The sequence below is a fragment of the Lithobates pipiens genome, unplaced genomic scaffold, assembly GCF_037356315.1.
Source record: "Lithobates pipiens isolate NorthernLeopardFrog02 unplaced genomic scaffold, aLitPip1_a1.2 Scaffold_22, whole genome shotgun sequence".
Classification (NCBI taxonomy): Eukaryota; Metazoa; Chordata; class Amphibia; order Anura; family Ranidae; genus Lithobates; species Lithobates pipiens.
Genome location: NW_027507784.1, coordinates 1,055,187 through 1,080,564, shown reverse-complemented (window position 1 = coordinate 1,080,564; position 25,378 = coordinate 1,055,187). Strand labels below are relative to the sequence as shown.

The following is a 25,378-nucleotide window of genomic DNA, read 5'->3' as shown; positions in this document are numbered from 1 at the left end:
CATAGTGTATGTCCTACAAAGACCAGTCCCAATCCATTCTACGATCTCCATCCCATAGTGTATGTCCTACAAAGACCAGTCCCAATCTATTCTACAATCTCCATCCCCTGGTGTATGTCCTACAAAGACCAGTCCCAATCTATTCTACAATCTCCATCCCATAGTGTATGTCCTACAAAGACCAGTCCCAATCTATTCTACCATCTCCATCCCATAGTGTATGTCCTACAAAGACCAGTCCCAATCTATTCTACAATCTCCATCCCATAGTGTATGTCCTACAAAGACCAGTCCCAATCCATTCTACAATCTCCATCCCCTAGTGTATGTCCTACAAAGACCAGTCCCAATCCATTCTACGATCTCCATCCCATAGTGTATGTCCTACAAAGACCAGTCCCAATCTATTCTACCATCTCCATCCCATAGTGTATGTCCTACAAAGACCAGTCCCAATCTATTCTACGATCTCCATCCCATAGTGTATGTCCTACAAAGACCAGTCCCAATCCATTCTACAATCTCCATCCCCTAGTGTATGTCCTACAAAGACCAGTCCCAATCTATTCTACGATCTCCATCCCATAGTGTATGTCCTACAAAGACCAGTCCCAATCTATTCTACCATCTCCATCCCATAGTGTATGTCCTACAAAGACCAGTCCCAATCCATTCTACAACCTCCATCCCATAGTGTATGTCCTACAAAGATCAGTCCCAATCCATTCTACGATCTCCATCCCATAGTGTATGTCCTACAAAGACCAGTCCCAATCCATTCTACGATCTCCATCCCATAGTGTATGTCCTACAAAGACCAGTCCCAATCTATTCTACGATCTCCATCCCATAGTGTATGTCCTACAAAGACCAGTCCCAATCTATTCTACGATCTCCATCCCATAGTGTATGCCCTACAAAGACCAGTCCCAATCCATTCTACAATCTCCATCCCATGGTGTATGTCCTACAAAGACCAGTCCCAATCCATTCTACCATCTCCATCCCATAGTGTATGTCCTACAAAGACCAGTCCCAATCCATTCTACAATCTCCATCCCATAGTGTATGTCCTACAAAGACCAGTCCCAATCTATTCTACGATCTCCATCCCATAGTGTATGTCCTACAAAGACCAGTCCCAATCCATTCTACCATCTCCATCCCATAGTGTATGTCCTACAAAGACCAGTCCCAATCCATTCTACCATCTCCATCCCATAGTGTATGTCCTACAAAGACCAGTCCCAATCTATTCTACGATCTCCATCCCATAGTGTATGTCCTACAAAGACCAGTCCCAATCCATTCTACAATCTCCATCCCCTAGTGTATGTCCTACAAAGACCAGTCCCAATCTATTCTACGATCTCCATCCCATAGTGTATGTCCTACAAAGACCAGTCCCAATCTATTCTACAATCTCCATCCCATAGTGTATGTCCTACAAAGACCAGTCCCAATCTATTCTACAATCTCCATCCCATAGTGTATGTCCTACAAAGATCAGTCCCAATCTATTCTACGATCTCCATCCCATAGTGTATGTCCTACAAAGACCAGTCCCAATCTATTCTACGATCTCCATCCCATAGTGTATGTCCTACAAAGACCAGTCCCAATCTATTCTACAATCTCCATCCCATAGTGTATGTCCTACAAAGACCAGTCCCAATCCATTCTACAATCTCCATCCCATAGTGTATGTCCTACAAAGACCAGTCCCAATCCATTCTACAATCTCCATCCCCTAGTGTATGTCCTACAAAGACCAGTCCCAATCCATTCTACAATCTCCATCCCATAGTGTATGTCCTACAAAGACCAGTCCCAATCCATTCTACGATCTCCATCCCATAGTGTATGTCCTACAAAGACCAGTCCCAATCTATTCTACGATCTCCATCCCATAGTGTATGTCCTACAAAGACCAGTCCCAATCCATTCTACCATCTCCATCCCATAGTGTATGTCCTACAAAGACCAGTCCCAATCTATTCTACGATCTCCATCCCATAGTGTATGTCCTACAAAGACCAGTCCCAATCCATTCTACAATCTCCATCCCATAGTGTATGTCCTACAAAGACCAGTCCCAATCCATTCTACCATCTCCATCCCATAGTGTATGTCCTACAAAGACCAGTCCCAATCTATTCTACGATCTCCATCCCATAGTGTATGTCCTACAAAGACCAGTCCCAATCTATTCTACAATCTCCATCCCATAGTGTATGTCCTACAAAGACCAGTCCCAATCTATTCTACAATCTCCATCCCATAGTGTATGTCCTACAAAGATCAGTCCCAATCTATTCTACGATCTCCATCCCATAGTGTATGTCCTACAAAGACCAGTCCCAATCTATTCTACGATCTCCATCCCATAGTGTATGTCCTACAAAGATCAGATTGATGGGGGGGAGGGGAGTTGTTGGACATCAGAGAGTTATAAATCCTTTGGAAGGAATTTGGGTAAATTCGTTTTTTTCTCAGTCGGTGATGATTTACTTCCATTGATGATTAGCAGACAATTCTATAAATATAAATTTGGACGGATTTTTCGGATGTATCCAAATCTCAGGAGGAAACTGTACCTGGTTTAATTGATTAATTCTCTAAAAAAAACTCCAACTTTTCAGAACGATTGGAATTCTGTGTGACGAGCGAGCCGATAAGCCGGCCGCCACGTCCTTACCAAGCGAAGAGTCCTCATTGGTTAGCGGGCGTCTCCACCAACTGATCAATGTAAAGATAAAGAATGCCAGCAATAGAAAAAAATGGCGCGGGCTCCTCCCCCAGTCCATACCAGACCCTCACCCAAGCATACAGCCTGGCAGGTTAGGAAAGGGGGGGGGAGGGGACGAGCGCACCCCCCCCCCCCACCCAAACCATAGCAGACCACACACACTCAACATGGGAAGGGGGTGGGGTCTCTGCCTTCCCCACACCAAAGCACCTTGTTCTCATGTTGATGGGAACAAGGGCCTCTTCCCGACTACCCTGGCCGGTGGTTATGGGGGTCTGTGGGCCTCATCAGAATCTGGAAGCGCCCCTTTAACAAGAGGGGGGCCCCCAGACTCCCCCCCACCAGGTGAATGGGTATTTGTACCCCTAATCATTCACCCAAAAAAGTGTCAAAAAGTAATAAAGACAAGAAACAGTTTTTGACATTTCCTTTATTAAAATAAATAAATACAAACAATAGTGTCCCTCAATGTAATCCATGGTCACATGATATCAAATGGGGGCGGTGACATAGCTGGATGGCCCCGCCCCTTGCCTATATAACAGCTGTCACAGCCAAGAGACAACAGTCACCAGGACGCCTCCCACTGAGGCGGATCCTACTTTTTTTTTTCTATTTTTTTTAGTCCATCGGCGCTGCAATTGGAGATAGATGGACATCGCGGGAATTTTATATATATTTTTTAATTAAAAGGAATTGTCAAAAACTGTATTGTGGTTTTTACATTTTTGGTGAATGGGTTCAATGTACCCGATACCCATTCACATAGGGGGGCCGGGATCTGGGCATCCCCTTGTTAAACGGGACTTCCAGATTCCGACAAAACCCCACCACCCACAGACCCCGACAACCAATGGCCAGGGTTGTCGGGAAAAGGCTCTTGTCCTCATGTGGACTGGTATGGTTCAGGAGGGGGGGGGGGCAATCGCTTGTAACCCCGCCCCGCCCCGCCCCTTTCCTGACCTGCCAGCTGCATGCTCAGATAAGGGTCTGGTATGGATTTTGGGGGAAACCCAAAAATTTTTTGTATATATTTTGGTGTGCCCCCCCCACTGCTTGACAACCCGCTATTCTTTACACAGAATTCCAACCCGTCTGAAAAGTTGGAGTTTGTTAGAAAATGAATAAATGAAACAAAACAAATTTTTCCATTTTGCGCGTCTAGTGAATTTTGGGTGAAAGTTTTATGTAGGTTGGGTGACTGTTGTATAAAGGATGGTTGGGTGAAGGTTCTTTGAATATCGAGTGAACGTTGGGTGAAGGTTCTTTGAATATCGAGTCAACGTTGGGTGAATGTTCTTTGAATATCGAGTCAACGTTGGGTGAAGGTTCTTTGAATATCGAGTGAACGTTGGGTGAATGTTCTTTGAATATCGAGTCAACGTTGGGTGAAGGTTCTTTGAATATCGAGTCAACGTTGGGTGAAGGTTCTTTGAATATCGAGTGAACGTTGGGTGAAGGTTCTTTGAATATCGAGTCAACGTTGGGTGAATGTTCTTTGAATATCGAGTCAACGTTGGGTGAAGGTTCTTTGAATATCGAGTGAACGTTGGGTGAATGTTCTTTGAATATCGAGTCAACGTTGGGTGAAGGTTCTTTGAATATCGAGTGAACGTTGGGTGAAGGTTCTTTGAATATCGAGTGAACGTTGGGTGAAGGTTCTTTGAATATCAAGTGAACGTTGGGTGAAGGTTCTTTGAATATCGAGTGAACGTTGGGTGAAAGTTCTTTGAATAGCGAGTGAACGTTGGGTGAAGGTTCTTTGAATACCGAGTGAACGTTGGGTGAAGGTTCTTTGAATATCGAGTGAACGTTGGGTGAAGGTTCTTTGAATATCGAGTGAACGTTGGGTGAAGGTTCTTTGAATATCGAGTCAACGTTGGGTGAAGGTTCTTTGAATATCGAGTCAACGTTGGGTGAAGGTTCTTTGAATATCGAGTGAACGTTGGGTGAAGGTTCTTTGAATATCGAGTGAACGCTGGGTGAAGGGTCTTTGAATGTCGAGTGAACGTTGGGTGAAGGTTCTTTGAATATCAAGTGAACGTTGGGTGAAGGTTCTTTGAATATCGAGTGAACGTTGGGTGAAGGTTCTTTGAATATCGAGTGAACGTTGGGTGAAGGTTCTTTGAATATCGAGTGAACAAAATGTATAAAGAGACCCCCCAGAGAAAACCAGATGACGGGCTGAGTGCAGAAAAATGGTTTATTAGTTGAGAATACAGTGGGATAAGCCCCTCCCACAGTGCTCATTATCACCACCCACGTGGTACGGTGTCTCCTCCCCCAGGCTCTGCACTGCCAGGTTTTTCACGTATTCTGCTGGAGACGGGTCACATGATAGGCAGACCACTCGGATATCGGGGTGCAGTGCCGACCTCCTACTGAAAATACTGAATGCCTGGCTGTGTCTGGGTTCAGTAAGTCTTGGATGGAAAGAAGCATGCAGCCAGTGAGGGCCGGAATCCTCATCCCCCATGAAAAGACGAAACCACCAGATCACCATGACAGCCAGGCAACCGGGAATTGTCAGTAAACTCGGCAATGACAGCCGACAACCTCTGAACTGCCTGGACTCCGGGGGACAGCCGCTCTTTGCCCCCATGACTGCGCTCCTGTATAGGAAGGCGATACGCGGGTTCTCGGGGAGGCCGGAGAATGGAGGGAATTCATAGCACATTGGTGGAAATGATTCCGGATCCTGAACTGTGAGAGTCAGCACCGCTCCGAACTGCAGACATCAAACATTCAACGTCATCGCAAGACAATCTATGGGGACTGGTCCAGAAATCGGGGTTAGAAGGTCAAAATGTGGTGGTATGGGGTCAGATGTTGGGGTTGGAGGGGGAAAATGTGGGGTAACAGGGTTACAGGTTAGAGTCACGGGGTCAAATGATAGGCTTATGGGGTCAAATGAGGTCACAGGGTCAGATGTCGGGGTCACAGGGTCAGGTCTGAATGCCTTTGGTCAGCTTGAGGGAGAAGTCGATGTGGGGGTATCCTTGAGTCAGGCAGCCCATGGACACCACATCCACATGGGGTCCCAGGAACTGCAGGACATTGTGGGGGGTCACCCCTCCGGAGGCCTCCACCACCACGCTGGGGTACACCATCTTCACCGAGAGCGCTGCCTGATGGAGTGACTAGAAGAGAAGGAATACAAGGAGAACGTTACTGATCACCGTCACCAATCAGGGACTTACTAATGCTATCCGGCAAACACTGCAGCTGTGCTAATGTCAGTCATTGAAGGGAGGAAGGGTTAGGCCTCCTGTCAGGTATGTACTGCTGTCTGTGTCCCCTCTGGGCAGATTCATCCACAGATACACCGAGTTCTGATGATCTGCAGCCAGAATCCAGAGAGAACCTCACATGGTCACTGGGAAAGTATTACCTGAACCGTCTGGGTGTCCCCTCCAGGTATCCAGGATTGTTCTGTCCCCTCCCCCGGCTTCTCCACCTTCTGAAGGGCTGTGATCCTATGAATATGACTGGATGCCCTTATCCTTCACACCCGGAGTAATATGGGGTGATACGGAGTAATGTGGGGTGATACGGAGTAATGTGGGGTATGTGGAGTAACATGCATGGTCTTCATTATTCTACAGAAGACAATAGAATGTCCCTGCAGTACTTCCTGTGCATTGTGAGGCAGTGAATGGGGTCTAAGGTTGAGGGGTATAGACAAGGGGCAGACAGTTACCTCTGGGGTAAAATTATCCAGCATGATAATATCCGCTCCAGATTCTGCAGCTTCCAAAGCTTCCTTCTCCGACCGACACTCCACCTCCACCTTCAGAGTGTGACCGGCCACCGAGCGCACCCCGCGTACAGCCTACCGGTACAAAGACACCCACCAGAAGATGGGGACATCAGATATCAGCTGTCCATTACCTCTATATTACACCGGAAGCCCAACAAAGAGACCCTCTAAGATCACAGACAACCCCACCATCCTCCCTACCATATGTCCCCCACCATCATCCCTACCATATGTCCCCCACCATCATCCCTACCGTATGTCCCCCACCATCCTCCCTACCATATGTCCCCCACCATCATCCCTACCGTATGTCCCCCACCATCATCCCTACCGTATGTCCCCCACCATCATCCCTACCGTATGTCCCCCACCATCATCCCTACCGTATGTCCCCCACCATCATCCCTACCATATGTCCCCCACCATCATCCCTACCGTATGTCCCCCACCATCATCCCTACCGTATGTCCCCCACCATCATCCCTACCGTATGTCCCCCACCATCCTCCCTACCGTATGTCCCCCACCATCATCCCTACCGTATGTCCCCCACCATCATCCCTACCGTATGTCCCCCACCATCATCCCTACCGTATGTCCCCCACCATCATCCCTACCGTATGTCCCCCACCATCATCCCTACCATATGTCCCCCACCATCATCCCTACCGTATGTCCCCCACCATCTCCCCCAGAATATAGCACCCACCATCATCCCGGCCATATGTCTTCCAACTTCACCTCTAGTATATATCCCCCACCATCACCCCTGCCATATGTCCTTTATCTTCACCCTACTGTATGTCCACCACCATTACCCCTGCTGTATGTCCTCCATCTTCACCCCTGCCATATCTCCTGTACAGTATGGCCCCCCCACCATCTTCCCTACAATATCGCCCCCCACCGTTACCATGCCTGAATGTCCTCCACCAACACCCCTACCATGTGTCCCCTGCCATCACTCCTACCATATCTCCTTCACCAACCCACCTATCATAATTCCCACTATCGGCCCTACTGTACTGTCCAATCCATCAGCTCTACTGCATGTCCCCCCACCATCACCCTTACTGTATGTCCCCTACCATATCGCCTTCACCAACCATAAATCTCCATATAATCCTTACCATACTTTCTTCTCCATCACCCCTACTGCATTTCATTCGCCATCACCTGTTCTGTATGTCCCCCACCATATGTGTCCATCATATCTCCTTTAAAACCTTTCCTCTTCATCACCACCCCTACCATATATACCCCACCATTGCCCCTGCTGTATGTCCCCCACCATTGCCCCTACCAACAACATCCCAACTCTTCCTTCCTCTCCATTTCTACTGTATGCTCCATACCATCAACTTACAATAAAGCCCCCTCTCATCCCTTCCATCATTTTCTCTTCATCACCCCTACAGTAAATCCCCTTTACTTCTGTATTTGTTCCCACAAATAACCCCACAAATTCCTCACCTCCTGGACCCCGCCCATTGCCCATATATGGTTGTCCTTCAGCATGACTAGGTCTCCAGTCCCATAACGGTGAGTTCCGGCTCCTCCTACCAGCAGGCCATATTTCTCAGGAAGGCGGAATCCGGGCGTGGTCTTCCTGGTCCCAGTCACCTTCCCTGGCCATCCTGACTTCCTGGCCTGTTCCGTCACCTTCCTGGCTAGTGTAGCCACTCCACTGACCCGGGACAGGGCGTTTAGAGCCGGCCGCTCGGCCAGGAGGAGGTCGGTGAGCTGACCTGAAAGACAGTAGATCACATCATATGGTGCATGAGAAGAAATAAGGGACAGCAGCCTTCCACCCTCCCGCCAGGTTCCCTTGTATAGGGGGATGGGGCTGATCCCATAACTCAGGGGAAACACTCCAAGGAACCAAGAAAAAAGTACCAGGGCCTACTCAGAGAAGCTCATAGTTGATAATTCACCCTTGTCAGGAGTCTGTACTGGGGCAGAGCCGGGGAGAAGATAAGCGCCAAGAAAACTGCATGAAGGAAAAGTAAACTGGGCCCAAATCAACAGACTGGGGTGTGACCAAAGAAAATGATAATATCAGTATAACCCATCACTTTTTCATCTAATTGATGGGAATCGGGTCAGAAGTTGTCATCTGGGACTGAAAGTGGTCACCCATCATTAAAGTGAATGCAAGGCCAAAACTTTTTTTTTTTATAGTTTTGGCTGAAGTAGGAAAGGGTTAAATCCCATGTATGTGTCCCACTGGGGAGATCTTCGCTCACTTCCTGTCCCATAGACACAACAGGAAGTGAGCGGAGACCTCTCCATAATGAGGTAAACATGTTACATATTACTAGAACAGATGTCCATGTTCAAAGATTTCCCCTCACTCCCTGTTCAGGTGACAACACGAAATCTTGGATTTCCCCTCACTTTGGGTCTCAGTGACACCAGGACTTGTTATAGAGGGTGAATATTGGCTACGACCAGAAAACCCCCATTGAAGGATGGAAACCACCCAACCCCATCACTCACTATACAATGGAGACCAGCCAACCCATACCGGGTCCCTATAATCCATAACTTATTGTGCGATAAAGACACCCAACCCATTATGCATTTTAAGGTGGAAACCACCCGACCCCATCGCTATACGACGGAAACCACCCGACCCCATCGCTATACGACGGAAACCACCCGACCCCATCGCTATACGACGGAAACCACCCGACCCCATCGCTATACGACGGAAACCACCCGACCCCATCGCTATACGACGGAAACCACCCGACCCCATCGCTATACGACGGAAACCACCCGACCCCATCGCTATACGACGGAAACCACCCGACCCCATCGCTATACGACGGAAACCACCCGACCCCATCGCTATACGACGGAAACCACCCGACCCCATCGCTATACGACGGAAACCACCCGACCCCATCGCTATACGATGGAAACCACCCAACCCATTACTCGTACAACTGACGTGGAAATTTCGCTATACGCTACGTGTAATCCATGTCTTGTGCGATAATAAAGTGCCTTTTGGTATAATGCATCTGTGTATCCATATCTTCCCAAGTAAGACATAACCACCATCCTCACAGCCTCAAGGCAGACTTGCCGATAATGGGAGCAATCTTTACTTATATAACAATAGAGCTTTTTATCTTCAACCATGCACAGGCATTCCTTCAAACAGGAGGAGTTATACAAATCTCAGCCAATGAACAATGGCTAGGGGAATCTATGGGCGTGTCTGGGCAGTGTGTATGATTTCCTGCCCCCTTTACCTCCCCCCTTGCTCTCCGGTAAGACAGGAAGGCGCATGGCTGGTCTTGAAATCACGGACGCGTCCCCGACCATAACGCACTTTAACGTCTCCCGTATTTACCATTGGCATGGATCCTTATTCTGCATTGTTCTGAGAACAACGCATTCCCGGATTGTCCTACCATTCCTGAGGGTGGGAGATTAGCTGCAGGAACACGCCATAGCCCCCCCAAATGGTGATCAGACACGTGAGCGTACATCCCCCCCCCCCCCCCATAACCGATAATGTCTTTGCAGAGTGACTACATCCCCCCCAAGACGATCTTCTGTATTGCACAGAGGCAATTTAGAAATCAGATGAAAGGATTAGCACTGGAAAAAACACTTTTTCATAGATAAAAAGTGCATTTTATAGATAATATAGATAAGTCCAAAATGAGGGACAAAGGAGGAGTGAGGGACATTGCGCCAAATCAGGGACAGTTGGGAGCTATGTAGTAAATACATCTTAATAAAATTTCCACAACACGGTAGAACCCATCCTCGACAGCTCATCACTCGTGCGGTGGAACCCACCCAGCCAGCCCATCGCTCGTACGGTAGAACCCACCCAGCCAGCCCATCGCTCGTACGGTAGAACCCACCCAGCCAGCCCATCGCTCGTACGGTAGAACCCACCCAGCCAGCCCATCGCTCGTACGGTAGAACCCACCCAGCCAGCCCATCGCTCGTACGGTAGAACCCACCCAGCCAGGGCGTGGCCTGGACATGGCGGAGTGAGGTTGTGTGCTATCCGAGCTCCCGCTCTCCTCCCGGCTATCGGAGCCTACGTTGATCTCCTCACCCACCGCCTGACCGTGGTATGCCTGTAAGGAAGCAGAAGACGAAGGGGAAGCCCAGCCAGGCTAGACCGCGGGATTCCGGCGGGCCGATTAATCAGTTCCTGACACAGCCCCGACTGCCTCACGCTACCCCTGAGATGGCGGCCGCACGTGCAGAGGGAGAGGAAGTCCTGGAGAGTGGCCCGTCATCACCGGCTGTCTCGCTTGTTGCGGACTCGCTCACTGATGTCCCGCCTGCCCTGCGGTCATGTACTACACCCCCGCTAGTGTCTGCGGCGGGTACCGAGGGAAATGCGGAGTTGTGGGCGCTTCTTAGAGCACTCCCTACCCGGACGGATATCGAAGCTCTTATCGGCCGCCTGGAGACACAACACCGCAAGGAGCTACAGGAGGTGAGAGGTGAACTGAGCTCCATCACGGAGCGCCTGGTGGCGGGGGAAAACTCAGCGACGGACTTGGAATCCAGAGTTAGTGCGCTGGAGAGACTGCAGGACGCCCACATTGATGCCGCTACCCTGCTTCAGCTCCACCAGGAAGAAATTGAAGACAGGTGTAGGCGAAATAATCTCCGGCTGCGAGGCATCCCGGAGGCGACCGGATCTGAGGACCTGGCCGTTACGGCCACCGCCATCTTCCGCAGGCTGCCTGGCTCTCCGCTGCCGCAGACCCTGGAATTTGACAGGATACATAGGGCTCTGGGGCCACGGTCGCAGGACATTAATAGACCGCGAGATGTTATCTGCCGTCTCCACCATTACTCCCACAAGGAACTGATCTTGCGTAGAGCGTGGGAGGCGGGTGATGTGGATTTTGATGGGGCGCCCGTTAAGATTCTACCTGATGTTTCCAGAGCTACCCTACAGAGAAGAGCCATGCTCCGCCCTGTGTTGGAGGCTGCCCGCCGGCGGGGGGTTACTTACCGTTGGGGGTACCCCCTAACGGTGATCTTCAGGAGAGATCAGCGGTCGTTCCACCTCCGTTCCCCAGGCGATCTCCCGGCTCTATTTACTTTCCTGGACGCTGACCCTGTTCTTCTCCCGAACTGGCTGATGTTTCTCCCTCCAACGGGGGGAAGGTCCGGGCTGCAGTCCTCATGGAGGTCGGCCCCGCCGAGGCCTCAGAGACGCCGCCGCGGATCTCGAACACCCACGCCGGAGGGAGGGAGTGCGTGAATTGGGAGATGGGCCTCCAGCACTTTATCAGCCTGACTTCTGGTATGCTCCTGCTGCTTTCTACCCGGTTTTGCTCTACCCCTCTGGGCCCCGCATGTTGATGACCGGAGAGGCGACCCTCCTTGACTGCCCTCTAGACTGGTAAAGGTGGCGGACTGCTATGGGGTGGTGGGGTGGGCTAATGTATTTTTATCTTTGATTTGCCTGCCCGGGGAGTCCTGGGGAATCCGATGGGGACTTATAAATACTCCGATATATGGTGCCGGCTGACTTGGAGTGGCTTCCCGGGAGGGTGGGTTGGTTTCCCTTCCCGCCCACCCCCCCCCCCCCTTTTTTCATGTTATTTTATTTTACTGTGCGTTTCCTTTTTTCCTTATTTTTTTTTTCGGCCCCGGGGATTGTCCTAGGGGGCCCCCCATGACTGTGGGATGTTGTCCCCCCGCATCCAGCGCTTCAGGGGTCTGCTGGACTACATGTGATTGAGGTGCCGCTCCGGATGCTGGTTTTGCGATTCCACTGAGGGGTCGCCTTGACTTTTTACCTGTTTGTGTGGGGTACCCGGGGTGGGGATGCTGCCCTCCTGGGGTGATGGGGAGAGGGTCACCCATGCCCTCCTCCCCCTTGTTATGGCTGGGGTAGTGCCCCCCCCCGGCTGGTGGGGGTCGCGGATGTTTTGCTGCTGATGCTACCATGGTCGCCTGGCTGTTAGGGTTGCATTCTTTCTGTTCTTATGTTATGTTTGATCTCTCTGTTTTAATTTTGCTTGCATGAGTTTCTGCTGGGCTCCTGATGCGTGCCCTCCCCTCCCCCCCCTCGTCGACCCCTCTTGGGGTCGGGGGGGCGGGATGGGGGGAGCGTGTGGCTGCTGACGACCCACGCTCGTACAGCTCCATGGGTTCCGTGAGGTCGGGGGGAGTCGAGGGCTCCCACTCCTTGACTGTTCCAGGTCACTTCCCCACATAGGCCGGCACGCTCTCGGCCACTTTTTGGTAGAGACGTGCCACGCAAGCATTTTGCTTGTCTTTAGGTTTTTTTTGGTTTTTTTTTTTTTTTTTTTCTTTACCTTCCCCTTTTCCCCTGTTGTCCCGCCCTTACCTTCCTATACCTCTCCTGACAACACCTTTTTTTTTTTTTTTTTTTTTTGGACTTAAGGGACACCCTGCTGTGAGTCTTTCCCTCTCCCACTCTTAACCCCCCCTTCTGTTCTTTCCCCCCTCCCTTCTCCCCCCCCCCTCCCTCTCTTCCCGGTCTCTCTCCCCTTCTGGTTGAGGATGGACAGTCTGTCACTGTACTCCTTAAACGCGAAAGGGCTTAACACCCCGGAGAAACGCCGTATGTTAATGCATGACCTAAAAAGGGCGAAAATTGATATAGCTTATATCCAGGAAACTCACTTTAAAGAGGATCGGTTGCCGGTCCTCAAGAACAGATTCTTTCCTCTGACGTACCACTCCACTAATAAAACTAAATCTCGAGGTGCCTCTATCCTCATCTCCTGTAATGTACCTTGGACTCTCACGGACTCCGAGATAGACCTGGAAGGACGTTATGTTTTCCTCAAAGGACTGGTGGGAGGTGCACGGTTGACACTAGCGAATGTCTACGCCCCTAACGAGGGCCAGGACGCGTTTGTGCGGCGTCTTTTGACCAAGTTGACTGCCTTCCAGGAGGGCCAACTGATCCTGGGCGGAGACTGGAATGTACCCCTGGCCCCCCACGTGGATACCTCGGCGGGTTCGTCCTCCTTACCTATTAGTGCCCGTAAGCGTATCGTCGCGTGTCTCCATGAGTCACAACTAGTCGATATCTGGCGCTTACAGCACCCGGGTGACAGGGACTATACCTTCTACTCTCCTCCACACAAAATTTACACAAGAATTGATTACTTTCTTATACCCCATAGCCAATTACATGCGGTCAGGGCCTCCTCAATAGGTCAAAAGACATGGTCGGATCATGCCCCCATTATGCTGACTTACAAGCTGTCTGCCACTTCTTTCCGGCGGACACGTTTTTGGCGTCTCAATGACAGCTTGTTACAGCGACCTGAGATACTGGAGGAGGTGACTAGGGAGCTTACTTTTTACTTTCAGACGAACACGACGGCTGACTCCTCCCCGGGGGCGGTGTGGGAAGCACACAAAACGGTCATTCGGGGTGTCCTGATTAAACATGGCTCGCGCATCAAAAAAGAGACTGGGAAACAATTGGACTCGCTTCTGGCCAAACTCCAGGTTCTGGAGTTAAAACACAAGGCCTCCCTGGATCCATCCGTGGAGGCTGAACTTTCCTCTCTTCGAAGCCAGGTCAATGACCTCCTTGGCTACAAAGCCAAGGCAGCGTTACAAAAATGCAGACTCGTGGCCTATGAATCGGGTAATAAGTGCGGGCGTAGTCTGGCGCGGGCGGTCCGAGACACTAAGACACAGACCTATGTCCCTCGAATTAGGTCGGAAGCGAATGTGGATGTCGGCCTCCCGCACCAGATAGCGGCTGCATTCAAAAACTTTTACAATACCCTTTACAATCTACCACCCCCTCCGGGAGGACGACCTCTGATGGAGGCGTATGTGAGTTCTAGTCAGATTCCCACATTATTACCTGACAGTGTAGCTGAATTGGAGGCCCCGATAACTCCTGAGGAGTTGGAGTCGGCGTTTAACACGGCTAAACCTGGGAGGGCGCCTGGACCGGATGGCTTCACCCTCCCGTATTATAAGATGTTATTCCCCATCCTTAGCCCTCATATGGTGACCTTTTTTAATGACATAGGGAACACGGCCACCTTCGTCACTGATACTACTCGGGCTCATATCACGGTCATCCCCAAAGAAGGCAAAGACCCCTTGGCCTGTAGTAGCTACAGACCAATCTCATTGTTAAATACGGATCTTAAATTATTTACCAAGATATTAGCAACACGATTGGCCAGACATGTGCAGTCCCTAGTCCATCAGGATCAGGTGGGCTTCATTCCCACGAGGGAAGCCAGAGACAGTACAATCAAGGTATTGAATCTGATCCACGTTGCGAACCAGGGCCCCACTCCTTCCATTTTCCTTAATACAGACGCGGAAAAAGCCTTCGACCGGGTTAACTGGGAGTATATGTCCACTGTCCTCCACCACATAGGCTTAGGCGAGAAAATGCTTAGGTGGATAGCCCAATTATACGCTACTCCGACGGCACAAATTAAGGTGAATGGGATACTGTCGGAGCCCCTGCTGATTAAAAATGGAACCAGGCAGGGCTGCCCGTTGTCGCCGCTTCTTTTTGCCCTCTCCTTGGAGCCCTTTCTATGTAGGGTTAGGAATAACCCCGATATCCAAGGTATAGTTGCGGGTGATGCTCACTTCAAGGTCTCTGCGTATGCGGATGACTTGCTGTTCTCCCTCTCCAATCCAGTGATATCCCTCCCGAATCTCCTCCGGGAATTCGAGGAATACGGGCAAGTCTCTAACCTAAAGATTAATTACACTAAATCGGAAGCCATGGGAGTGGCACTGTCGCAAACGACCATGCAGGGGCTTCGGTCCAGCTTTAATCTTAAATGGACGTCCACGGCGCTGTCGTACTTGGGGACTTTTGTCCCGGCAAATCTAAATCACGTCTTTAAACTCAATTTCCCTCCCCTGCTGATCAGAACCAGGACTCTTCTGGAATCCTGGAATAAAGGCCTTCATTCATGGTTTGGCAGGTGTAACCTGCTTAAGATGTGCATCCTGCCCAAATTTTTATATCTGCTGCAGGCACTCCCTATTTCGGTACCCACGCCATATTTTCGACAGGTTCACGGTTTGTTTACTGGCTTTATTTGGGCATATAGGAAGCAGAGATTGGCCCGGAATTTACTCTCCATGCCCAAACTCTTCGGCGGCCTTGCCGTTCCTGATGTAAAGAAATACTATCAGGCGGTACACCTCGGTAGAATTGTAGACTGGTGCCGGCACCGGGATCTGAAACTGTGGATCCGGTTGGAGCAGGCCCAGGTCCGGGTGCCGTTATCAGGGGCTGCCTGGTGTTATAGACACCTCCCGGCCCACATGAAGAGGCATCCCCTGATAGGGACGACGCTACGGGTGGGGTCACAGATTTACTCAAAGGGGTCGCTATCTACGCCTAACTCCCCGCTATTTCCTATTATGGGGAACCCACAATTCTCCCCTGGTATGGACCCCCATCTTCTGCAGGCCATGTCCAGTAGCGGGTGCACACAAGCACGATGTTTCCGGACAGGTGGGGACTGGCCGTCTATAGAGGCGCTCTGTAATACATCGGGACCCTATAAATTAGCCTTCTGGACTGCTGTCCAACTTAGACACTTACTTCGAACCCTCCCATCCTCCCTCCGATTTGACGGACCGTTGACTGCCTTTGAGGAATGTTGTTCTGGCAACGGGGTGCTTCCAAGAACGCTGTCCACAATGTACAACCTCCTTATCACACCCGGGGATGATACTCACTTGACCTTCCTGACAAAATGGGAGAGGGACTTGAACTGTACGTTTACTCCGAGCCAGACCCAAAACATTGTAGCATTGGCCCTGAAATCTACCATCTGTACGACCATACAGGAAACGAACTATAAAATCCTGACGAGATGGTACCTAACTCCTCAGGCTTTGCATTCTTTCTATCCGACTACCTCTGCGCTTTGTTGGAGATGCGGACTGGAACAGGGCACTTTGTTGCATGTGTTTTGGTCATGTTCGAAGTTGTCTCACTTTTGGTCCACTGTTAGGACCGTTATTCAAAAATTTACGGAGTATAATGTCCCCAATGACCCGGCCTTCTTCCTCCTGCACGTGAACGCCATGTCCACTAAAAAGTACAAAAAGTCCATTCTATGCCCTCTGGTGAATGCCGCAAGAGCATGTATACCGCTCCACTGGAAAAGCCAGGCCCCTCCATCGGTGGCGTCCTGGGTTCGTAAGGTGGAGGAAATTAGTAGACTGGAGGACCTGGTGCTTACGGGGAGGCAACAGCAGGAAAGATTTAGGAAAACATGGGCACCCTGGCACCAATTTATCTTCTCGCCCGAAGGGGTATCTCTGAGGACCTTGTAATATGTTCGGCGATATATACTGCATGGGGGGTAGGGCAGTCCTGAATCAACCAGAAATCCCCCCCTCCCCTCCCTCCTCACCTCTCCCCCCCCTCATCTTCCCCCCCCCTCTCCTTCCCCCCCCCCTCACCTCACCCCCCTCTCCTTCCCCTCTCAGACTTCCTTGTCAGTGTCCCTTCCCCTACACTTAATGGTCCCTGCCTTGGTACTGGGTTTTTTACCGGGGTATCGAGGTTCGGATGAGAGCCGGAGATGGGGGAACTGAAGGGATCTAGACTCCCAAACACGCTTCGGCACTGGAGGTGCTATGGATGGGCCACGTACAATGTTTTTTTTTTTTGTTTTTGTTTTTTTATGACCCTGTCCCTCCCGTGAACTCGGCAATATGTTTGATGTATGTTTCCCTTTTCTTCCCTCCCCTTTTCTTTTGTATCCCACTTCTATGTTGTATTACATGTCCATGCCCATGTTGGGCATTGTTTGAAAATTAATAAAATTTATATTTGAAAAAAAAAAAAAAAGAACCCACCCAGCCAGCCCATCGCTCGTACGGTAGAACCCACCCAGCCAGCCCATCGCTCGTACGGTAGAACCCACCCAGCCAGCCCATCGCTCGTACGGTAGAACCCACCCAGCCAGCCCATCGCTCGTACGGTAGAACCCACCCACCCAGCCCATCGCTCGTACGGTAGAACCCACCCAACCAGCCCATCGCTTGTACGGTAGAACCCACCCAACCAGCCCATCGCTCGTACGGTAGAACCCACCCAACCAGCCCATCGCTCGTACGGTAGAACCCACCCAACCAGCCCATCGCTCGTACGGTAGAACCCACCCAACCAGCCCATCGCTCGTACGGTAGAACCCACCCAACCAGCCCATCGCTCGTACGGTAGAACCCACCTAACCAGCCCATCGCTCGTACGGTAGAACCCAACCAGCCCATCGCTCGTACGGTAGAACCCAACCAGCCCATCGCTCGTACGGTGGAACCCAACCAGCCCATCGCTCGTACGGTGGAACCCAACCAGCCCATCGCTCGTACGGTGGAACCCAACCAGCCCATCGCTCGTACGGTGGAACCCAACCAGCCCATCGCTCGTACGGTGGAACCCAACCAGCCCATCGCTCGTACGGTGGAACCCAACCAGCCCATCGCTCGTACGGTGGAACCCAGCCAGCCCATCGCTCGTACGGTAGAACCCACCCAGCCCATCGCTCGTACGGTAGAACCCACGCAGCCAGCCCATCGCTCGTACGGTAGAACCCACCCAACCAGCCCATCGCTCGTACGGTAGAACCCAACCAACCAGCCCATCGCTCGTACGGTAGAACCCACCCAGCCCATCGATCGTACGGTAGAACCCACCCAGCCCATCGCTCGTACGGTAGAACCCAACCAGCCCATCGCTCGTACGGTGGAACCCAACCAGCCCATCGCTCGTACGGTGGAACCCAACCAGCCCATCGCTCGTACGGTGGAACCCAACCAGCCCATCGCTCGTACGGTGGAACCCAACCAGCCCATCGCTCGTACGGTGGAACCCAACCAGCCCATCGCTCGTACGGTGGAACCCAACCAGCCCATCGCTCGTACGGTGGAACCCAACCAGCCCATCGCTCGTACGGTGGAACCCAACCAGCCCATCGCTCGTACGGTAGAACCCACCCAGCCAGCCCATCGCTCGTATGGTAGAACCCACGCAGCCAGCCCATCGCTCGTACGGTAGAACCCACCCAACCAGCCCATCGCTCGTACGGTAGAACCCACCCAACCAGCCCATCGCTCGTACGGTAGAACCCACCCAACCAGCCCATCGCTCGTACGGTAGAACCCAACCAGCCCATCGCTCGTACGGTGGAACCCAACCAGCCCATCGCTCGTACGGTGGAACCCAACCAGCTCATCGCTCGTACGGTGGAACCCAACCAGCCCATCGCTCGTACGGTGGAACCCAACCAGCCCATCGCTCGTACGGTGGAACCCAACCAGCCCATCGCTCGTACGGTGGAACCCAACCAGCCCATCGCTCGTACGGTAGAACCCACCCAGCCAGCCCATCGCTCGTACGGTAGAACCCACCCAGCCAGCCCATCGCTCATACGGTAGAACCCACCCAGCCAGCCCATCGCTCATACGGTAGGAAGCCACCCAGCCCATCGCTCGTACGGTAGAACCCACCCAGCCCATCGCTCGTACGGTAGAACCCACGCAGCCAGCCCATCGCTCGTACGGTAGAACCCACCCAACCAGCCCATCGCTCGTACGGTAGAACCCAACCAACCAGCCCATCGCTCGTACGGTAGAACCCAACCAACCAGCCCATCGCTCGTACGGTAGAACCCACCCAGCCCATCGATCGTACAGTAGAACCCACCCAGCCCATCGCTCGTACGGTAGAACCCACCCAACCAGCCCATCGCTCGTACGGTGGAACCCAACCAGCCCATCGCTCGTACGGTGGAACCCAACCAGCCCATCGCTCGTACGGTGGAACCCAACCAGCCCATCGCTCGTACGGTGGAACCCAACCAGCCCATCGCTCATACGGTGGAACCCAACCAGCCCATCGCTCGTACGGTGGAACCCAACCAGCCCATCGCTCGTACGGTAGAACCCACCCAGCCAGCCCATCGCTCGTATGGTAGAACCCACGCAGCCAGCCCATCGCTCGTACGGTAGAACCCACCCAACCAGCCCAGCGCTCGTACGGTGGAACCCAACCAGCCCAGCGCTCGTACGGTGGAACCCAACCAGCCCAGCGCTCGTACGGTGGAACCCAACCAGCCCATCGCTCGTACGGTGGAACCCAACCAGCCCATCGCTCGTACGGTGGAACCCAACCAGCCCATCGCTCGTACGGTAGAACCCACCCAGCCAGCCCATCGCTCGTACGGTAGAACCCACCCAGCCAGCCCATCGCTCATACGGTAGAACCCACCCAGCCAGCCCATCGCTCATACGGTAGGAACCCACCCAGCCCATCGCTCGTACGGTAGAACCCACCCAGCCCATCGCTCGTACGGTAGAACCCACGCAGCCAGCCCATCGCTCGTACGGTAGAACCCACCCAACCAGCCCATCGCTCGTACGGTAGAACCCAACCAACCAGCCATCGCTCGTACGGTAGAACCCAACCAACCAGCCCATCGCTCGTACGGTAGAACCCACCCAGCCCATCGATCGTACAGTAGAACCCACCCAGCCCATCGCTCGTACGGTAGAACCCACCCAACCAGCCCATCGCTCGTACGGTGGAACCCAACCAGCCCATCGCTCGTACGGTGGAACCCAACCAGCCCATCGCTCGTACGGTGGAACCCAACCAGCCCATCGCTCGTACGGTGGAACCCAACCAGCCCATCGCTCGTACGGTGGAACCCAACCAGCCCATCGCTCGTACGGTGGAACCCAACCAGCCCATCGCTCGTACGGTAGAACCCACCCAGCCAGCCCATCGCTCGTATGGTAGAACCCACGCAGCCAGCCCATCGCTCGTACGGTAGAACCCACCCAACCAGCCCAGCGCTCGTACGGTGGAACCCAACCAGCCCAGCGCTCGTACGGTGGAACCCAACCAGCCCAGCGCTCGTACGGTGGAACCCAACCAGCCCAGCGCTCGTACGGTGGAACCCAACCAGCCCAGCGCTCGTACGGTGGAACCCAACCAGCCCAGCGCTCGTACGGTGGAACCCAACCAGCCCAGCGCTCGTACGGTGGAACCCAACCAGCCCAGCGCTCGTACGGTGGAACCCAACCAGCCCAGCGCTCGTACGGTGGAACCCAACCAGCCCAGCGCTCGTACGGTGGAACCCAACCAGCCCAGCGCTCGTACGGTGGAACCCAACCAGCCCAGCGCTCGTACGGAGGAACCCAACCAGCCCAGCGCTCGTACGGAGGAACCCAACCAGCCCAGCGCTCGTACGGAGGAACCCAACCAGCCCAGCGCTCGTACGGAGGAACCCAACCAGCCCAGCGCTCGTACGGTGGAACGCAACAAGCCCAGCGCTCGTACGGTGGAACCCAACCAGCCCATCCATGCCTGGAGTGCCTGTAGTGGCTGCACAAAGGCTGTATGGGATCAGCAGCTCTGAGGTGAAACAAAGGAGGAATAAAGGTGGAAAATATCTAACACTGACTATTCGGTTACCTATGAAGAATAAACATTTATAACACTCCATCTACAATAAACCTCTCACCTCGGACAGTGGCCACTCTAGCGATGGGCTCCAGCAATTCGCCGTCATGGTGCTGCCACTCAACTCTGCACCCGGCCTCCTCACATACTGCCTGGAAGAATGGACAACCAGCTAGGACCCCTGCAGTCTTGCAGAGAAGTATCGCCTCCTGAGACTGTGGAGCACCACACAAGCTGCCCACCCTGCGATATCAAGGCTGGGGGCATCCTCTGCCAACCAATCCCGAGCCAGCTGACGGAGGCGGCTATGTGGCAAAAGAAGCGTCAGGTCATTGGATGCCATGATCCGCGGGGGGTCGGTCCTGCAGAGAATGATTTCACTCATTATCCATCCACAATAATCCAGAAACAAATTATAACCGAAAACCAGTTCCCACTCCACCCTAAACTGGACACACCCATGATCAAAGCCACATATATGGATGAAGGCCTTTGGCTTACTTCACCGTCCAGCTTGTGAGCCCACACCGCCAAGGTGGCATTTCTCATAACATTTACTTGTTTGCTCAACCAGAGAGTCTCCCTTCTACTGCAGCGTAATGTTCAGCCAAGGGGCTCCAGTGAAAGAGGGGACCCCTGAACTGATCATAGGAGGGTGGAGCTAGGAGCACCAAAGTCACATGACCTATGGGAATCTTGTATGTAATCGGGCCTAAAGTATGTCTGCCCCCAAGATTCAGTTTAGAGTGGAGTGATCCCTTCATACAACCTTTAACCCTTCACCCCGAGCTGCCCCACAACCCCCACACCCTGGGACCTCGGACCCCTACACCACCCGATACCATAAATGATGGCCCTTCACTCCGTGACCCCAAAAATATAACCTGTTCTCCCAAAGCGTATACAACTACTCCCAATTTATAACGACATCTGACCTCCCCCATTTCGACCCCAACCCCCGATTGACCCCAATGCTCTGTCACCGCTCCCCTCCTCTAACCTCTCCCGATCACTGCTCCCCTCTCTGATCCCTCACCCCTCCTCTCTGACCTCTCACCCCTCCCGATCACCGATCCCATCCTCTGTGACCTCTCACCCCTCCCGATCACTGCTCCCCTCTGTGACCTCTCACCCCTCCCTATCACTGCTCCCCTCCTCTGTGACCTCCACCCCTCCCGATCACTGCTCCCCCCTGTGACCTCTCACCTCTCCCGATCACTGCTCCCCTCCTCTGTGACCTCTCACCCCTCCCGATCACTGCTCCCCTCCTCTGTGACCTCTCACCCCTCCCGATCACTGCTCCCCCCTCTGTGACCCCTCCCAATCACTGCTCCCCTCCTCTGTGACCTCTCAACCCTCCCGATCCCTGCTCCCCTCTTCTGTGACCTCTCACCCCTCCCGATCACTGCTCCCCTCCTCTGTGACCTCTCACCCCTCCCAATCACTGCTCCCCTCCTCTGTGACCTCTCACCCCTCCCAATCACTGCTCCCCTCCTCTGTGACCTCTCACCCCTCCCGATCCCTGCTCCCATCCTCTGTGACCTCTCACCCCTCCCAATCACTGCTCCCCTCCTCTGTGACCCCTCCCGATCACCGCTCCCCTCTGTGACCCCTCACCCCTCCCGATCACCGCTCCCCTCCTCTGTGACCCCTCACCCCTCCCGATCACCGCTCCCCTCCTCTGTGACCCCTCACCCCTCCCAATCACCGCTCCCCTCCTCTGTGACCCCTCACCCCTCCCGATCACTGCTCCCCTCCTCTGTGACCCCTCACCCCTCCCGATCACTGCTCCCCTCCTCTGTGACCTCTCACCCCTCCCGATCACTGCTCCCCTCCTCTGTGACCTCTCACCTCCCCCGATCACTGCTCCCCTCCCCCGATCACTGCTCCCCTCCTCTGTAACCTCTCACCTCCCCCGATCACTGCTCCTCTCCTCTGTGACCTCTCACCTCTCCCGATCACTGCTCCCCTCCTCTGTGACCTCTCACCTCTCCCGATCACTGCTCCCCTCCTCTGTGACCTCTAACCCCTCCCGATCACTGCTCCCCTCCGCTGTGACCTCTCATCCTTCCCGATCACTGCTCCCCTCCTCTGTGACCTCTCATCCTTCCCGATCACTGCTCCCCTCCTCTGTGACCTCTAACCCCTCCCGATCACTGCTCCCCTCCGCTGTGACCTCTCACCCCTCCCGATCACTGCTCCCCTCCTCTGTGACCCCTCACCCCTCCCGATCACTGCTCCCCCTCCTCTGTGACCCCTCACCTCTCCCGATCACTGCGCCCCCTCCTCTGTGACCCCTCACCTCTCCCGATCACTGCTCCCCCTCCTCTGTGACCCCTCACCTCTCCCGATCACTGCTCCCCTCCTCTGTGACCCCTCACCTCTCCCGATCACTGTGCCCCCTCCTCTGTGACCTCTCACCTCTCCCGATCACTGCGCCCCCTCCTCTGTGACCTCTCACCTCTCCTGATCACTGCTCCCGGTGCACCCGGTGATCAAAGAGGTAATTTACTTGTATTTTATTAGAATTTTCAGCGGGGATTAAAATCTCTTCCATCAGCGCTGTTTGGAAAAGTGTAATAAAAAACAAGGATAAAAGCAAATGATAACCCTAAAAACAACGCCCCCTACATAGGAAACATTACCCCCCCCCCCCCATTATGAGGATAACATGTCATGTACATCATAGGAGTAATTGTCAATTGTATGGGGGGAAAAAAAAAACATGTAAAGGTTTATATATTTATGGTAGGAAAAAACGCTACCCCTCCCGACCGACACCAAAGGGTGCAGTATCCCCTCCCCCCCCCTCCCGCCACCAGAGGGCGCCGTCCCCTCTCTCCCCCCCTCCCGCCACCAGAGGGCGCCGTCCCCCCTCTCCTTCCCCCCTCCCGCCACCACAGGGCGCCGTCCCCCCTCTCCTTCCCCCCTCCCGCCACCACAGGGCGCCGTCCCCCCTCTCCTTCCCCCCTCCCGCCACCACAGGGCGCCGTCCCCCCTCTCCTTCCCCCCTCCCGCCACCACAGGGCGCCGTCCCCCCTCTCCTTCCCCCCTCCCGCCACCACGGGGCGCCGTCCCCCCTCTCCTTCCCCCCTCCCGCCACCACGGGGCGCCGTCCCCCTCTCCTTCCCCCCTCCCGCCACCACGGGGCGCCGTCCCCCCTCTCCTTCCCCCCTCCCGCCACCACGGGGCGCCGTCCCCCCTCTCCTTCCCCCCTCCCGCCACCACGGGGCGCCGTCCCCCCTCTCCTTTCCCCCTCCCGCCACCACAGGGCGCCGTCCCCTCTCTCCTTCCCCCCTCCCGCCACCACAGGGCGCCGTCCCCTCTCTCCTTCCCCCCTCCCGCCACCACAGGGCGCCGTCCCCCTCTCCTTCCCCCCTCCCGCCACCACAGGGCGCCGTCCCCCTCTCCTTCCCCCCTCCCGCCACCAGAGGGCGCCGTCCCCCCTCTCCTTCCCCCCTCCCGCCACCAGAGGGCGCCGTCCCCCCTCTCCTTCCCCCCTCCCGCCACCAGAGGGCGCCGCCCCCCCTCTCCTTCCCCCCTCCCGCCACCAGAGGGCGCCGTCCCCCCTCTCCTTCCCCCTCCCGCCACCAGAGGGCGCCGCCCAACCTCTCCTTCCCCCCTCCCGCCATCAGAGGGCGCCGCCCCCCCTCTCCTTCCCCCCTCCCGCCACCAGAGGGCGCCGTCCCCCCTCTCCTTCCCCCCTCCCGCCACCAGAGGGCGCCGTCCCCCCTCTACTTCCCCCCCTCCCGCCACCAGAGGGCGCCTTCCCCCCTCTACTTCCCCCCCTCCCGCCACCAGAGGGCGCCTTCCCCCCTCTCCTTCCCCCCTCCCGCCACCAGAGGGCGCCGTCCCCCCTCTCCTTCCCCCCTCCCGCCACCAGAGGGCGCCGTCCCCCCTCTCCTTCCCCCCTCCCGCCACCAGAGGGCGCCGTCCCCCCTCTCCTTCCCCCCTCTCCTTCCCCCTCCCGCCACCAGAGGGCGCCGTCCCCCCTCTCCTTCCCCCCTCCCGCCACCAGAGGGCGCCGTCCCCCCTCTCCTTCCCCCCTCCCGCCACCAGAGGGCGCCGTCCCCCCTCTCCTTCCCCCTCCCGCCACCACAGGGAGCCGTCCCCTCTCTCCTTCCCCCCTCCCGCCACCACAGGGCGCCGTCCCCTCTCTCCTTCCCCCCTCCCGCCACCACAGGGCGCCGTCCCCTCTCTCCTTCCCCCCTCCCGCCACCACAGGGCGCCGTCCCCTCTCTCCTTCCCCCCTCCCGCCACCACAGGGCGCCGTCCCCTCTCTCCTTCCCCCCTCCCGCCACCACAGGGCGCCGTCCCCTCTCTCCTTCCCCCCTCCCGCCACCACAGGGCGCCGTCCCCTCTCTCCTTCCCCCCTCCCGCCACCACAGGGCGCCGTCCCCTCTCTCCC

At 54.5% G+C, this 25,378-nt stretch overlaps 1 protein-coding gene across 1 annotated transcript; it reads right to left on the bottom strand.

Annotated features, from left to right (window-relative positions):
• Positions 1-5,644: 5,644 nt before the first annotated feature.
• QPRT (quinolinate phosphoribosyltransferase) lies at positions 5,645-21,329 on the bottom strand. Its single transcript, XM_077494037.1, is given in 5 exon segments — positions 5,645-5,889; positions 6,450-6,581; positions 7,983-8,257; positions 21,032-21,199; positions 21,202-21,329. Coding segments are annotated over 5 exon segments (882 nt in total). The 5' UTR covers positions 21,314-21,329; the 3' UTR covers positions 5,645-5,694.
• Positions 21,330-25,378: the final 4,049 nt, after the last annotated feature.